The 18,300-nt window shown below is 40.2% G+C and overlaps 1 protein-coding gene across 1 annotated transcript in view; it reads right to left on the bottom strand.

The window, feature by feature from the left end:
- Positions 1-18,300, bottom strand: part of FMN2 (formin 2) — a 308,540-nt gene that overhangs the window by 169,075 nt on the left and 121,165 nt on the right. Inside the window, 6 exon segments of the mRNA XM_021081836.1 lie at positions 5,131-5,275; positions 7,498-8,158; positions 8,161-8,421; positions 8,424-8,462; positions 8,465-8,617; positions 8,620-9,409. Of these exon segments, the coding sequence (XP_020937495.1) occupies positions 5,131-5,275; positions 7,498-8,158; positions 8,161-8,421; positions 8,424-8,462; positions 8,465-8,617; positions 8,620-9,409 (2,049 nt within the window).

Below are 18,300 nucleotides of genomic sequence, written 5' to 3' on the forward strand. Positions count from 1 at the left end.
TCGACAAAATTTTAGCCAACTGAATCCAACAACATATACAAAAGATCATACACCACAACCAGGTGAGATTCCTCCCAGGTGCACTCGGATGGTTCAACATACGCAAATCAATCAATGGCATACACCACACTAACAAAAGAAAAGTCAAAAACCACATGATCATCTCCACAGATGCAGAGAAAGCATTTGACAAAGTCCAACATCCATTCATGATGAAAACTCTTACCAAAGTGGGTATAGAGAGAACATTCCTTAACATAACAAAGGCCATTTATGACAAACCCACAGCAAATACAATACTCAATGGAGAAAAGCTGAAAGCCTTCCCACTAAAATCTGGAACAAGACAAGGATGCCCACTCTCACCAGTGTTACTCAACGTGGTACTGGAAGTCCCAGCTCCAACAATCAGACAAACAAAAGAAATAGAAGGCATCCAAATAGGAAGAGAAGAGGTAAAACTGTCACTGTATGCAGATGACCTGATACTATATATAGAAAACCCTATGGACTCAACCCAAAAAGTACTTGAACTGATTAACAAATTCAGCAAAGTAGCAGGATATAAGATTAATATTCAGAAATCAGTTACACTTCTGTATACTAACAATTAGAAAAGCAATACAAAAATACAATACCTTTTAAAATTGCCCTCCAAAACATCAAATACCTGGGAGTATACCTGACAAAGGAGGTGAAAAACGTACATGCCGAGAACTATAAAACATTAATCAAGAAAATTAAAAAGGAGTCAAAGAAATGGAACAATATTCTAGGCTCCTGGGTTGGAAAAATTAATGTTATTAAAAAGGCCATACTACCAAAAGCAATCTACAAATTCCATGCAATCCCTATCAAATTACCCATGACATTTTTCACAGAACTAGAACAAACAATCCAAAAATTTATGTGGAAGCACAAAAGACCCAGAACTGCCAAAGCAATTCTGAGGAACAAAAATCAAGCAGGAGGCATAACTCTCCCAGACTTCAGGCAGTATTACAAAGCCACAGTCATCAAGACAGGGTGATACTGGTACCAAAACAGACATGCAGACCAATGGAACAGAATAGAGAACCCAGAAATAAACCCAGACACCCATGGTCAATTAATCTTTAACAAGGGAAGCAAAAATGTAAAATGGGTAAAAGACAGTCTTTTCAGCAAGAGGTGCTGGAAAAACTGGACAGCTGCATGCAAATCAATTAAACTAGAACACACCCCTCACATCATGCACAAAAATAAACTCAAAATGGCTGAAAGACTTAAATATAAGACAAGACATCATCAAACTCCTGGAAGAGAACATAGGCAAAACATTCTCTGACATCAAACTTACAAATGTTTTCTCAGGTCAGTCTCCCAAAGCAACAGAAATAAAAGCAAACATAAACCAATGGGACCTAATCAAAATGACAAGCTTTTGCACAGCAAAGGAAACCATAAAAAAAAAAAAAACCAAACAAACCAAAAATACAACTTACAGAATGGGAGAAAATAGTTTCAAATGATGCAACTGACAAGGGCCTAATCTCTAAAATATACCAACAACTTACACAACTCAACAACAAAAAAGCCAACAACCCAATTGAAAAATGGGCAAAAGACATGAATAGACCTTTCTCCAAGGAAGATAAACACATGGCCAACAAGCACTTGAAACAATGCTCAACATCCCTGATTACTAGAGAAATGCAAATCAAAACTACCATGAGATACCACCTCACACCAGTCAGAATGGCCATCATTAATAAGTCCACAAATAACCAGTGCTAGAGGGGGTGTGGAGAAAAGGGAACCCTCTTGCACTGTTGGTGGGAATGTAAGCTGGTACAACCACTATGAAGAACAGTATGGCGGTGCCTTAGAAAACTATACATAGAACTACCATATGACCCAGCAATCCCACTCTGGGGCATATATCTGGACAAAACTTTCCTTGAAAAAGACACATGTACCCTTATGTTCACTGCGCCACTATTCACAACAGCCAAGACATGGAAACAACCTAAATGTCCACTGAAAGATGAATGGATTAAGCAGATGTGGTATATATACACAATGGAATACTACTCAGCCATAAAAAGAACAAAATAATGCCATTTGCAGCAACATGGATGGAACTAGAGACTCCCCACACTAAGTGAAGTCAGAAAGAGAAAGACAAATACCATATGATATCGCTTATATCTGGAATATAATATATGGCACAAATGAAAACTTCCACAGAAAAGAAAATCATGGACTTGTAGAACAGACTTAGGTTTCCAAGGGGGAGGGAGAGGGAGGGGGTGCTTGGGGTTAACAGATGCAGACTATTGCCTTTGGGATGGATTAGCATTGAGATCCTGCTGTGTAGCACTGGGAACTATGTCTGGTCACTTATGAAGGACATAATAATGTGAGAAAAAGAATGTACACATGTATGTGTAACTGGGTCACCATGCTGTACAGTAGAAAATTGACAGAACAGTGTAAACCACGTATAGTGGAAAAAAATAAAAACCATTATATATGGATAATGGATCACATAAACGTTATTCAGCAATTTTGAAATATTTAAAGAAAATCACAACTCTTAGCTTCCATCATATCTGAGAACAGCTTCAAATAACTCCATAAACACACTCTACAGCATGAAAATCTATTCATTTCACTAGAAGTGAACCATGAGGTACCAAAGTATCTTCTTATAAAAGGGGAATTGCAGGTTACACAGTTTGAGCTATGCACCGTCTGCTTACACACAGGTTTATTGCAGCAGTAAATACTGCAGGGCTACACCATCTGAGGGTGGCTGAAATCATGGATGGGGGAACCGTAGGTACAGAGAGATCCTGTTTACAAATGGATGGCTATAATTTATCCATACCACATTATCCAGTGTATCTGCATGCATCCTGAAATTACATATTCCTTAAACACAATTTTAAATATCTCAAGTAGATGGAATGGATAGATTTTTCTTCCAAATACAACAAAGTTAAATAAAACTACTTTCTTCAGCAATACAATACTTTGCAGCAGATTTTTCTCTCACCCACATACTGTAAAAAAAACAACGCACAAACAAACAACCTCATCCCTCCAAAAACAGACTAGAAAAAGCAGAGCTGAATACAAGACCTGGCCAAGGTGATGATGACAAACTTACTGGCAGTCATAATGGACACTGTTCTTTGAGCTTAAGGTCAACAGGAGCACCACCACCAGGTCAAATGACAACACTGCAAAGGCTCTTACCCACAGTTTATGCACAGTCCTCACAACACGCTGAGGTGACTCTGTTGAGATGAGTTCAACACAGATTCACTGTTCACATGCAGAGAGGCCATCTCACGCCAACTAGCCGAGTTTGAGGTCTTAATGATTTGTACATAAATCTTATTTCAGTAAAGCTTAAAAACTCAATACTATGTCAAAGAAATCATGAAATCCTATACTCAGCAGGCAACGAATGAGGTGTCTTCCTTATCTCTGTTCACTTAACAGAAAAAAGTGGTAATGGAAGGTAGGGAAGGCAGGGTTTGCCTTTTTGAGAATTTCATCCCTAGATAAGAGACATCTACCCATTCATCATGCGATGATGCTGCTGCCTTGTCCCCATGATGTCTGCATCCTAGCCCGTATTCCCCATCCAGACAGCTTTTCCATCTCTGAGACAGTCCATGAGAGAACATAGGACAACTCAGCCTAAGTGTGCTATATGCAAACACAGCATGGAAGAGATTTTCAAAATATCTACGTAAACCAGAAAAATGTGGTTTTTCCATTTACCTTTATTCTACTGACAAAGCCACTTTGGCCATACTGATTACTATGAGATGAATGATTTTCTGGCTATTAATCATCACTGAGTATAGTCATTGATATTTAGAAAGTCCTCTTCCTACAGCCAGCTAGCTGTTCATTGGTTTAAATGAATATTTATTCAGTGCCTGTAATGTGCCAGGTTTACCAGTCACCAGCAACCAGCTATAACACAATAAATGGTTCTGAAAAATTCAGCTGCATCATATTTGAGTTTTCATCATTCTCAGATTAACAGAAACGCCTGGGATAAGAGTGCTCATCCACTTAGCCAGAGACTTCATGCAAATCCACCCCTTCTGGCTGGATTTCCTAATATCCCATCTGGTGGGAGCTGTCTGCTCTGAAATAAGTATCAGTGGGAATAACTCTGGGTTACATGTCGGGCTACAACTTCCAGGTAAGAGGCAAAAATTCAAGGAATCACATCACCCCTTAGTTGTCACTCATCTGGGGAGACTTCAGGCTTCACTTATCTCTTTCTCTGAACTGAAAAGACAGAGTTCTGACCATTTTTTTCTCTGTGCCCTCCCTTCACCCTGCAAAAGTGAGAAACACAGCCACTCCCTATCTTAGAGTGAAGTATGAGCACCAATGGCAATTCCACCTGGGTTCACTGTTCTGGTTTTTTACTCTAATTTTCTGAATGACTGTCTTGAGAAATTTACAATATTTCATGACCAAGGGCACTGGGTGGATCAGCTAAAAAAACATTGATTGAGAGTGTTTTTCTCTGAATGCATTATTTTTTCTTTTTATAACTCAGGTGTCACAGAATAGATCAAAAGATCTAACACAGAAGGGAGATGTTGGAACCGAATACAAAGTTCTCTTTCCCATGTCAGGTACAATGTGATTGTTCACCTGGGTTCTATAGGGCATCTACTTCAGCTATTATAATGGCAACAAAATACCAAACACATTATTGGTTACTAAAGATTGGATTTCTTGCTTGTTTTTCTTTGGTCATTGTTAACTTTCTTTCCATCCATAGTAGCACTCAGATGGATTTCAATCAAGTGACAATTTATTTCTATAAGATGAGTGATTCCGGAAACAAGCAATTGCTGAAATGTTGGAAATATGTATCATGAGGCTACAAATAAAATGGAAGATGATAACCTGCTGGAGATGATTATTTGTTTTTATATTTGGGAAAGTCTCACTTAAACACATGTTCTGAAATTCTAACCTCTGCTATCTGCTTATGGACTGTGGAGGTTACACAGCCTGGGAAACAATTTCAAAGCTTTTCTCTAATGAAAGTTCACATTTATGCCCAAAAGACTGTCTAATTTCAAAAAACACATGAGTACTCACTTGTTTAGCCTTGGTCTTTGTGATGGTGTCGGAAATAGGTTTCTTCCTTTCTTTTACTGTAGTTTTAGAAAATAATTCCTCAAATTCATGACAATCTATGGATGGTTCTTCAATTTTTTCCCAAATAAGTGAAGCACTGGAATCCCTAAAGTTAAGCAAAAGACCAGTGAGAGAGCCATCAAACCAAACTGCAAGACATCATGGTGAGCATGGACAGAACGAGGGCAGGAAGGAGAAAGGGTGGGAGAGAAAAATGGGACAGGAAGTCAGGCAACAGTGTAAGAAGGAAGATCAGGAGGAAAGATGTTCTTTTCTTTAGGATCACCATTTGTGCAGCCAAGTTAATGAGAAATAGCGTCAATACAGAATGAAACCTTTGCCTAGAAATAACTTTCAGAAATTCTCAGTCATCAAGTCACTGTACACAAACATAAAAGAAAAACCCCTCTTAGTATGGCTATCAAGGCAGGAAATGTCTTATATCTCACAATCCCAACCTGACTCATCAGCGTTGTGGCTTATTTGTGGGTTAAAAATAAATCATTTTGTGATATACAATGGTACCTTCATCTCCCCACCACGGGCTGTCATTCTGTATCACCTAACTTCTCAATGACTACAGACTCATGTAGTACTACCTAAAAATGGGAGATCCATTTTTAAAAAGCCAAGAAAAAAAAAAAAAAGAACCTCATAAATGTACATGGATAAAATGAGTTTGGGGCACAGTCTGAAATGGTGCATCAGCACATATGTGACATGGCAAATTTCTTAGAAAATGAGCTGCAAAGTGAGAAGTCAAAATAGATAACGTTTTCTCCCCGATATGATTCAGTGAAGGTAAAATTAAGCTAAGAAATGAGAATAAGCCTGGTAAATCTATTTCTAAATCTGTGCTACATGGAACACTTAGAAATTCCAAGAATCACGTGAATGTAGGACAAGGAAGTCTGGTGAAACTGAAAGGGCATATTTTATTCTTACACCATCACATTGTTTAGCTATTTCCCAGCACCACCCCAGGGTCAAGAAGTAGGCTGTGGACCATGCAGGGTTAATACACCAGCAGGGTACCTGGGGGAAACATTCTTTTACAGATGTCCTATCTTTTATAAAAACCATATAAATTTATTATTTTATGACCTCATAGTGTCACAAATCATCTGTAGAAGTACCACCAAATGCTCAGAACTAAATTCTTTCACATGGGTGTTGATGTGTATTCTTGTGTAACATGCTTCTGAAAAGACTACTGCGAACAAAATAGAATAGTAAAACAAGACTGCCTTCAAAAGGATGCAGAAAACATCCTCAAGAATAAGTCTAAGGATTTATTTCTATAATTTCTATAAGCTACTTGTCAAAGTGAGGTTCTGCAAGGAGGCAACGAAGCATGTATGCTATGAAAAATATATCCCCCTACCTTTAAAAAGTCAATCAAAAACTATATTGACAGGTATCTGTACAATGATACATGTCATTTATTTCATCCCTTTGATATTTCTGAAGAAAAGTTTAAAATTTTAAATAAAAGATTGTTTCACTAAATATTGATGTAAGATACAGAGAATAGACTTGTGGTTGGAAAAGTGAGGGATTGGAGGAGGGATGGGCAGAGAGTTTGGGGTCAGTAGGTGCAAACTACTATATATAGGTTGGATAAACAACCAGGTCCTACTGAATAGCACAGGGAATTATAAGCAATACCCTGCAATAAACCATCATGGAGGAGTTCCCGTTGTGGCTCAGTGGTTAACGAACCCGACTAGCATCCATGAGGATGCAGGTTCAATTCCTGGCCTTGCTCAGTGGGTTAAGAATCTGGTGTTGCCATGAGCTGTGGTGTAGGTCACAAATGTGGCTCAGATCCCACGTTGCGGTGGCTGTGGTGTAGGCCAGCAGCTACAGCTCTGATTCGATCCCTAGCCTGGGAACCTTCATATGCCGCAGGTGTAGCCCTAAAAAGACAAAACTCCAAAAAGTAAAAGAAAATCTGAAAAACAATACAGTAGTTAAGGATCTGGCACTGTAAATGCAGTGGCTCAGATGACTGCAATGGCTTGGATTTGATCCCTGGCCCAGAAACTTCCACACGCCACAGGCATAGCCAAAAAATAAGAATATGTAAAAGAATATATATATATGCATAATTGAATCACTGTGCTGTACCACAGAAATTAACACAACACTAAATCAACTACACTTCAATAAAATAAAATTTTAAGATATTGATATAAAAATCTAGAGACAAGTTTTAGTGGTACTTAAAGATACATTAAATTGTTATTTTCCCCAAGAATTTTAAAGAAAAAATGCTTCCCCCTCACATTGACAAACTGTGCAAAGATGAGTTCCCATATGTATTACCTTTTACTATGAAGTTGAATTCTTGTCCAATACAGAGGCTTCATTGGCCGACAAGGCTCTATTGGCTGTTTCCTACTCCCTTTGTCCTGGTTCATTCCTAATCCAAACAAGCCAGTTGGCAACGGAGGAGGAAGAAATCCACACACTTGCGGTGTTGGTAAAGTGCTACTCCCGACTTGTGGTGGGAGAGGAAGGCCTGATCCAGGAAGCAGAGGGGGTGGTGGGGGTAGCAGGATGCCTGTTCCAGGAGGAGGAGGAGGGGGAGGAGCTGGAATCCCCATACCTGGCAAAGGAGGAGGGGGAGGGACCCCAACTCCTGGAAGAGGGGGGGCAGGAGGTAGTCCTTCACCTGGCAGAGGAGGGGGAGGAGGTATCCCCACTCCAGGAAGAGGGGGAGCAGGAGGAATTCCCACTCCAGGAAGAGGGGGGGCAGGAGGTATTCCTTCACCTGGCAGAGGGGGGGCAGGAGGTATTCCCATTCCAGGCAAAGGTGGGGGAGGGGGGATTCCCATTCCAGGAAGAGGGGGGGCAGGAGGTATTCCCATTCCAGGCAAAGGTGGGGGAGGGGGGATTCCCATTCCAGGAAGAGGGGGGGCAGGAGGTATTCCCACTCCTGGCAAAGGTGGGGGAGCGGGGATTCCCATTCCAGGAAGAGGGGGGCAGGAGGTATTCCCACTCCTGGCAAAGGTGGGGGAGGGGGGATTCCCATTCCAGGAAGAGGGGGGGCAGGAGGTATTCCCACTCCTGGCAAAGGCGGGGGAGGGGGGATTCCCATTCCAGGAAGAGGGGGGGCAGGAGGTATTCCCACTCCTGGCAAAGGTGGGGGAGGGGGGATTCCCATTCCAGGAAGAGGGGGGGCAGGAGGTATTCCCACTCCTGGCAAAGGCGGGGGAGTGGGGATTCCCATTCCAGGAAGAGGGGGGCAGGAGGTATTCCCACTCCTGGCAAAGGCGGGGGAGGGGGATTCCCATTCCAGGAAGAGGGGGGGCAGGAGGTATTCCCACTCCTGGCAAAGGTGGGGGAGGGGGGATTCCCATTCCAGGAAGAGGGGGGGCAGGAGGTATTCCCACTCCTGGCAAAGGTGGGGGAGTGGGGATTCCCATTCCAGGAAGAGGGGGGCAGGAGGTATTCCCACTCCTGGCAAAGCCTGGGGAGAGTGTGGCAGCATCTCTGGACCAGGCAGAGGAGGAGGTGAGGGAACTGCTGTGCTGGGCAGAGCGGGCCCTAATGTGCCAGGGGGAGAAAGTGATGGGGGAGTTGCCATGCCCAGGCCAGGCATGGCGCTGGAGGACTCTATGCAAGGCAGAGGTGGTGTGAGTGGGAGGTTTTGGCTATTTTCAGAGGAGGGGAAAACAGAGTGCTCATGGCTGGTTTCAAATTCAGTATGAAGAGAAGGCCGTGACCCGGCCTGTCCTTGACCAACAGACCAAGGGAGGGATGGAGGTGGCGAAGGCTGGAGGGACTGAGGTGCATCGAGCTGCACTGATATTCGCCTTGGAGACACAACCAAAGAAATCTCTGAACAGAATTTGGTCTGAGGTCTAGAAGGTGAGGACGGCACCGCTGAGTTTCCGCTTTCAGCCCAAGGTGTGTGCGGGAGGCACTCCGGCAGCGCACTCACAGAAGTCAGTGTCAGTGTCCCGCCCTCTTCTACTGGGGACGTCTGGATAGACTTTGCCTGTAAAATCCTTTGATGCTGCACATCCTTTTCTCCTAACCTGAGAGCTTCAAGACAGATGTCTTCTGGGGGTGCCATTCCATTTGGAACCCCATGAGGGCCCACGGTCCCTTCCATGTCTGCAGGAGGGTACTGCTTCTCTAACTCAGCGATTTTGGTCCTCAGATCCTCAATAGTCTGTTCCAGCTGCTGAATGACAGTTGCCGGTCCCTCAGACTTCATGTCACAAACTTCCTGAGGGGCAACAAAGACATCAGAGTTAAATATAAAATAAGGAATACTCAAAATGTCAAAAAATAGACTTACAAATTCAAGTAAAATATATTTGTTGTAATATTTCTAAAGAAATCCCTCCACAGAAAGATACTATTAGGCTTTCTATGTGCCCCTCATTTCCACCCTCGGGTTTCAAAGTGGTTTATGCACATTACCGTAGAATCCTAAGGCCCTTGTCTAGTCTCTGAATGGAGTCATGGAAGACAAGGAGACCTTGAGAAGAGGGACAGTGCTGAGAGACAGACCAACTTACTTCCAAGACAGGCTATACTCTTCCCTGTTCAGTAACATTTATTATTAGGATGTTCCCTAAGTATATTTTAAGTCCTAAGGTTTCAAGTTAATCACGACCTTTAAAAGGTAATCTCTAAAAGAGTTCCCAGTAAGACTATGGGAAATCTTTCTGACATCCCTAGGGGCATGTGCCTGTGTCTTGCATGTATATAACTTGTCATGTTTATTATAATTCAAATATTTTATAAAAGGCGTTTTAGAAAGTGATGTCTTTGGCTCCCTACAACTTATAAAATTGCTGTGAGCAACTGGGCCAATGTGTAGGTCACTCTCACATACAAATGGCATCTCCCTCTCCCAAGGCATATAATCGACCAGGAACACTTTAAGGAAAAATGCTTTGGGTAGAGAAAAGGGGAAAGCCCTATGGTTTTCTCTGGATAGATGCCCAGGAGTGGATTGCTAGATCGAACGGGTAATTCTGTTTTTAGTTTTCTGAGGAATCGCCATACTATTTTCCACAGTGGTTGCACCAATTTATATTCCCACCAACAGTGTACTAGGGGTCCCTTTTCTCCACACCCTCTCCAGCATTTGTTGTTTTCAGACTTTTTGTTCATGGCCATTCTGGCTGGTGTAAGGTGGTACCTCATACTAGTTTTGATTTGCATTTCTCTTGTAAGTAATGATGTTGAACATCTTTTCATGTGTTTTTTGGCCATATGTATGTCTTCTTCAGAGAATTGTCTGTTTAGATCATCTGCCCATTTTTTGATAGGGTTGATTTTTTTTGGTATTGAGCTGAAGGAGGTGTTTATATATTTTAGAGATTAATCCCTCTCAGTTGCTTCATTAACAAATATTTTCTCCCATTCTGTGAGTTGTCTTTTTGTTCTGTTTGGGTTTCCTTTGTTGTGCAAAACCTTTTAGGTTTAATTAGGTCTTATTTATTTTTGTCATTACTCTAGGAGGTGGATCTGAAAAGATATTGCTATAGTTTATGTCAGAGAGTGTTCAGCCCAAGTTTTCCTCTGAGAGTTTCATAGTATTCGGTCTTACATTTAGGTCTTTAACCCATTCTGAGTTTATTCTTGTGTATGGTGTTAGGGACTGTTCTAATTTCATTCTTTTCCATGCAGCTGTCCAGTCTTCCCAGCACCACTTATTGAAGGGATCATCTTTTCTCCATTGTATATCTCACCTCCTTTGTCTTAGATTAGTTGACTATAGGTGCATGGGTTTAATTATGGGCTTTCTATCCTATTCCACCAATCTATATTTCTGTCTTTGTGCCAGTACCATATGGTTTTGATGACTGTAGCTTTGCAGTATAGTCTTTCTCAGGATGGCTTTGGCTATTCTGGGTCTTTTGTGCTTCTAAACTTTAAAATATTTTGTTCTAGTTCTGTGAAAAATGTCCTTGGTAATTTGAGAGGGATTGCATTGAATCTGTAGATTGCATTGGGTAGTACACTCACTTTGACAATATTGATTCTTCCAATCCAAGGTATGTCTTTCCATATGTTTGTGTCTTCTTTGATTTCTTTCCTCAGCGCCTATAGTTTTCACAGTACAGGTCTTTTGTCTCTTTAGGTAGGTTTATTCATAGGTATTTTATTCTTTTTGATGCGATGGTAAACGCAGTTTCCCCATTTCTCTTTCTGATCATGAATTTCATTGTTAGTATATAGAAATGCAGTCAACTTCTGTATATTAATTTTGTATCCTGTGACTTTGCCAAATTCATGGATGAGCTCTAACAGTTTTCTGGTAGAGTCTTTAGGATACCCTAGGTATAGTATCATGTGATCTGCAAATAGTGATAATTTTACTTCTTCCTTTCCAATTTGGATTCCTTTTATGTCTTGTTCTTCTCTGATTGCCTGGCTAGGGCTTCCAAAACTATGTTGAATAGTAGTGGCGAGAGTGGATATCCTTGTCTCGTTCCTGATCTCAGCGGGAATTCTTTCAGCTTTTCACCACTGAGAATGATTTGAGCTGTGGGTTTGTCATATATGGTCTTTATTATGTTGAGGTGGTTTCCCTCTATGCCCAGATTCTGAAGGGTTTTTATCAGAAATGGGTGTTGGGTTTTGTCAAAAACTTTATCTGCATCTATTGAGATGGTCATATGGTTTTTATTCTTCAGTTCGTTAATGAGGTGTATCACACTGACTGATTTGAGGATATTGAGGAATCCTTGCATCCCTGGGATAAATCCCACTTGATCATGATGTACAATCCTTTTAATGTATTGCTGGATGCAGTTTGCTAGTATTTTGTTGAGGATTTCTGCATCCATGTTTATCAGTGAAATTGGCCTGTAGTTTTCTTTTTTTGTGGTATCTTTGTCTGGTTTTGGTATTAGGGTGATGGTGGCGTCATAGAATGAGTTTGGGAGTATTCCCTCCACTGCAATTTTTTTGAATAGTTTCAGAAGGATAGGTGTTAGCTCTGCTCTAAATGTTTGGCAGAATTTGCCTGTGAAGCCATCTAGTCCTAGACTATGGTTGTTGGAAGTTCTTTAATCACAGCTTCAATTTGAGTCCTTGTGATCAGTCCATTCATCTTTTCTATTTCATCTTGATTTAGTCTTGGAAGATATACTTTTCTAAGAATTTGTCCATTTCTTCTAGGTTGTCCATTTTATTGGCATATAGTTGTTTGTAGTAGTCGCTAATGATGCTTTGTATTTCTGTGATGTCCACTGTAACTTCTTTCTCATTTCTAATTTTATTGATTTGAGTCCTCTCTTCTTCTTTCTTGATGAGTCTGGCTAAGGGTTTATCAACTTTGTGGATGTTTTCAAAGAACCAGTTTTTTAGTTTTATTGATCTTTTCTATGGTTTTCTTCATTTCTAGTTCATTGATTTTTGCTCTGATCTTTATGATATCTTTCCTTCTGCTAACTTTGGGTTTTGTCTGCTCTTCTCTCTCTAGTTGCTTTAGGTGTAGTGTTTAGGTTTTGAGGTTTTTCTTGTTTCCTGAGGTAGGCTTGTATTGCTATAAACTTCCCTCTTATAATTGCTTTTTCTGCATTCCATAAGTTTTGGATTATTTTGTCTTTGTCGTCATTTGTTTCTAGGTATTTTTTAATTTCCTCTTTGATTTCTTCAGTGATCCATTGATTGTTTAGTTGCATGTTGTTTTGTGTCCGCATGTATGTGTTTTTTGCAGTTTTGTCTTGTTGATTTCCAGTCGTATAGCATTGTGGTTGGAAAAGATGCTTGATATGATTTCAATTTTCTTAAATTTACCAAGGCTTTATTTGTGGCCCAGAATGTAATCAATCCTAGAGAATATTCTGTGTGCACTTCAGAAGAATGTGTATTCTGCTGCTTTTGGATGGAATGTTTGATAAAATATCTGGTCTAACGCATCATTTAAGCCCTGTGTTTCCTTGATTTTCTGTCTGGATGATCTGCCCATTGCTGTAAGTGGGGTGTTAAAGTCCCCTGCTATTATTGTGTTACTGTCAATTTCTCCTTGCTGAAAAAAGAGAAATAAGGTTGTTAGCAGTTGCCTTACATATTGAGGTGATACTATGTTGAAAGTATATATATTTCTAATTGTTATATCTTCTTCTTGGATTGATCCTTTGATCATTATGTAATGCCCTTCTTTTTCTTTTACAGTACCTTTATTTTAAGGTCTGCTTTGTCTGATATGAGTATTGCTACTCCAGCTTTCTTTTGATTTCCCTTTGCATGGAATATTTCCTTACATCCTCTCACTTTCAATTCATGTGTCCCTAGAACTGAAGTGTGTCTCTTGAGGGCAGCATATATGTGGGTCTCATTTTTGTATCCATCCAGCCAGTCTACGTCTTTTGGTTGGGGCATTCAGTCCATTTACATTTAAAGTAATTATTGATATGTATTTCTTATTGCCATTTTATTAACTCTTTTGGATTTGTTCTTGTTCTTTTTTCTTCCCTTCTTCTCTTATAGATTGGTGACTATTTTTAGTGCTGTATTTGGATTGCTTTTACTTACTTGTGTATCTATTTTAGATTTTTTTGTTTGCAGTTAAAGTTTTGATATAGCAGTCTCTCTCTCTCTCTCTCTATATATATATATATGTGCACACACACACACACACACATACATATATAAGACTGTTTTAAGTTGTTGGTCTCTTAATTCCAAGTGCATCTTTAATGTCCTGCATGTGTACTCTCCTCTTCTCATGACTTCTAGTTTTTGTAGCATTTTTATGTGTGGATGATTTCCTACCTTTCTATATGTATGACTTTGTCATTTTTAGTATTTTTTGTTCTGGTTGTGGCATTTTCTTTGCCACCTAGGAAGTTCCTTTAGTATTTGTTGTAAAGCTTATTTAGTGCTGCTGAATTCTCTTAGTTTTTGATTGCCTGTAGAGCTTTTGATTTCTCCTTCAAATCTGAATGAGAGCCTTGCTGTGTAATCTCAGTTGGAGGTTTTTTCCTTTCATCGCTTTAAGTGTATTGTGCCATTCCCTTCTGGCCTGCAGAGTTTCTGCTGAAAAAAATCTGCTGAGATAACCTTATTGGGGTCCCCTTGTACATTACTTGTTTCTTTTCCCTAGCTGCTTTCAATATTTTCTCTTTGTCTTTAATTTTGGTCAGTTTGTTAATACGTGTCTCGGGGTGTTCCTCCTTGGTTTTTGTTTTTGTTTTTTTAATATGGTACTTGTGCTTCTTGAATTTGAGTGAGTGATTCCTTCCCCATGTTAGGAAAGTTTTCAGCTATTATTTCTTCAAATATTTTCTCTGGCCTTTATTCTCTCTCTTCTCCTTCTGGCACCATATAATATGGAAGTTGGTGCATTTAACGTTGTCCCAGAGTTTTCCTAGACTGTCTTCATTTCTTTTTAATCTTTTTTCACTTTTCTTTTCCACATCAGTGATTTCCACTAGTCTGTTTGCCACATCACTTATTCATTCTTCTGCATCGTATATTCTGCTGTTGGTTGCTTCTTGTGAATTTTTTATTTCAGTTACTCTATTTTGCATCTCTGCTTGCTTTATCTTCCATTTCTTTGCTCAGTGTTTCTTGTAATTTATCAATCTTTGCCTCCAGTTTATTTCCAAGTTGTTTTTTTTTTTGTTTGTTTGTTTGTTTTTGCCTTTTAGGGCCATACCCGTGCCATATGGAGGCTCCCAGGCTAGGGGTCCAATTGGAGCTACAGCTGCTGGTCTACACCAGAGCCACAGCAATGCTAGATCCAAGCCACATCTGCAAACTACACCACAGCTCATGGCAACGCCAGATCCTTAACCCACTGAGCAAGGCTGGGGATTGAACCCACAACCTCATGGTTTCTAGCTGGATTCATTTCCGCTGAGCCACGAAGGGAACTATTTCCAAGATCTTGAATTATCTATTATTATCATTAATCTAAAGTCTTGTTCACAGAGGTTGGTAATCTCCAGATCACTTAGAGGTTTTTCTTTTATTTTTTTTTGTTTTTCTCGTCCCCTTATCTCAGTCATAATTCCCTGCCATTTTATTTTGTATAGATTTTTTTTTTTGGTCTTTTTAGATCCACAACCATGGCATATGGAGATTCCCAGGCTAGGGGTCAAATGAAAACTATAGCCACCATCTTACGCCACAGCCACATCAGATCTGAGCCACGTCTGCCACCTACACCACAGCTCATAGCAACAGCAGATCCTTAACCCACTGAGCAAGGCCAGGGATTGAACCTGCATCCTGATGTATAGTAGTCAGATTCGTTTCTGCTGAGCCACGACAGGACTCCATTTTGTATAGATTTTTGGTGTGGTCTCATTTTTGCAGACAAGAGGGTTATATAAGCCTCCCTTGCTTCTGATGTCTGCCCCCTGCCCCTTGTGGCTGAAGTTGGTACAGGGGCTTGGTGTAGGCTTCCTTATTGGAGGGACTGGTGCTTGCCCATTGGTAGGTGGGGCTTTGTCTCTGGCTGTTATTAGAGGTGGCTGTGTGCCTGGGGGTCTTTAAGCAGCCTGTTTGCTGATGGGTGGGGCTGTGTTCCCACGTGGATTATTGTTTGGCCTGTGGCTTCTCAGCCTGGATGGGTGGGGCCAGATTTTTCCAAAATGGCCACTTCCAGAGGAGCATAAGCTGATCTGATGATTACTCCCGAGACCTTTGCCTCCAATGTTCTTCCCCCACAACCAGCCACAGTCACCCTGTTTTCCCAGGAGATCCTCCAAGAACCTCAGACAGGTCTGACCCAGATTCCTATGGAGTCTCTGCTTTGCCCTGAGATCCAGTGCACATCAAAGTCTGTGTGCACTTTTCAAAAGTGGAGTCTCCATTTCCCCCAGTCCTGTGCAGCTCCTGAACACAAGCCCCACTAGCCCTCAATGCTAAATGCTCCTGGGGCTCTTCTTCCCAATGTCAGATCCCCAGGATGGGAACCTGACATACGGATCAGAACTCTCACTCCCGTGGGTGAACCTATGCTATAAAGTTATTTTCCAGTCTGTAGGCCACCTATATCTATAAAGTTATTTTCCAGTATGTAGGCCACCCACCCAGCAGGTATGGGGTTGCTTATATCATGTAATTGCCCCTCCTACCATCTTGATGTTGCCTCCTCTTTGTCTTCTGGAGTAGGATATCTTATTTGATAGGCTGCAGGCTATTTGGTTGAAGGTTGTTCAGCAGTTGGTTGTAATTTTGTTGCTTTTATGAGAGAAGGTGAGTGCCAGTCCTTCTACTCCATCATCTTAATCCCATCTCTTGTTATCTTTAGTTGAAGATCTTTTCTGGTAGACTCCAGCCTTTTTCATCAGTAGGTATTCTGTACAAGTTGTGATTTGGTGTGCTTGTGAGAAGAGGTGAGCTCAGGGTCTTTCTACTCTCTCATCTTGAACATTCTCCCCCAAACTTAATTTTTACATGTTATTACCTCAGCCAGCTGTCATCATAGATTTGGATATAATAAAATTAATATAAAAATTAAAAGCCACGAAGAAAAGGAGGAATTAGAAGAGAAAGAGGAGACACTGATCTTAATCAAGTTCTTACTATTAGAAATTAAAATAAATAAAATTGTAAAAGGAAAAAAGTATCTTTGTAATTTTGTATAGAATCTATATAATGGGTGTCTCCTTGTAAGTGGAGGAAAGATAACAAATTTATTTTTGTCAATACAGTAATGTATTTTATATATCACCAATTTAGAAATTATGTTTTAATATATTGCTTCAAACCTCTATAAGTGGTAAAGTCACCATCCACTTTGGCTGAACAATTACATAGAGTAAGTCAGCCAAAATTCTTCCATTTCTATAAATCTTATAATATGGGTGGTATTGGTTAGTTCTTATAAATTGTTTGAATATTTGAATATCATAAAATCAAGTTGTCATTAAAAAATAGTATGTTTGGGAGTTCCTGTTGTGGCACAGTGGTTAATGAATCTGACTAGGAACCATGAGGTTGCGGGTTCGATCCCTGGCCTTGCTCAGTGGGTTAAGGATCCGGCGTTGCTGTGAGCTGTGGTGTAGGTGGCAGACGCGGCTCAGATCCTGCATTGCTGTGGCTCTGGTGTAGGCCGGCGGCTACAGCTCCGATCAGACCCCTAGCCTGGGAACCTCCATATGCTGCAGGAGCAGCCATAGAAAAGGCAAAAAGACAAAACAAAACAAAACAAAAAAAGTATGTTCATCAAAAATTCATTTTCAACAATATTCAGATTTTCACGATCTGCTAAATTCTAAGGCCACGTTACCAGCAAGTTTGGATACCTCTAGACATCTGTAAAATATGAATTCTACTCTTAAGAGAAGTATATAAATTCTCTATTTCTCATGATCTAAATTATAAAACATTCTAAGGTTTTGGAGATGGCCAAAAGATTCTAGATTTACAATAAGCCAACACATGTTGTACATAATCCTATAGGAAAAGAAATCTCAATTTTTAAATAGATGAGACTATGCACAGAAATAAAGTGCAACCAATTTCAAGTTTGAAAAGGAATTTTAAGAAAGAAGGAAATATCAGAACATATCATAACTGGTAAATAACTAACCTCGGGCTCCTTAAATTAGAACATATTATGGAAAAGAAGAATTTCTCACACAGAGAGCTAAAATAGCATCTCTGGACTCCTTACAAAGAAAAAGATGATTATTGGAAATGTAATATTTCTGAACTGAAACTGAAATGACAAATCTCTACCAATCCCTTCCTTGCATAGATGAGAAATGAGAGGTGGAGTGGAGGGGGATCAGTTAGAAATCATAATTGGCTGTGTAACTTTGAACATCCATCAACTGATTGATGGAAAGGTTAAACTCACCATCATTAGTGAATAACCAGAGTAGAAGTAATAAACGACATGTATGGAAAACAGTCAGGAAAAAAATGGAAATAAACAGCCTTTTTGGTTCCCTCACATCTTATGAATTTTTCTCTTTTGTTACTTGAGTTGTGGAAGATCTTGTATTATACTCCAAAGCAAAATAGTACTTACCTGTCCCAATTAATGCAAGGAAGAAAAACAGTCTTATCCCAGTTCCACTTCATTAATGATCCTGGTAAACACAACAGCTTAGTTTCTCACCTCCTAACCACCTTCCTGCATCAACACCCATCTAGCCTCTAAGGTCAGTTTAACGAACAAAGCTCACAGAAAAT

The sequence above is a fragment of the Sus scrofa genome, unplaced genomic scaffold (assembly GCF_000003025.6).
Source record: "Sus scrofa isolate TJ Tabasco breed Duroc unplaced genomic scaffold, Sscrofa11.1 Contig2453, whole genome shotgun sequence".
Lineage (NCBI taxonomy): Eukaryota > Metazoa > Chordata > Mammalia > Artiodactyla > Suidae > Sus > Sus scrofa.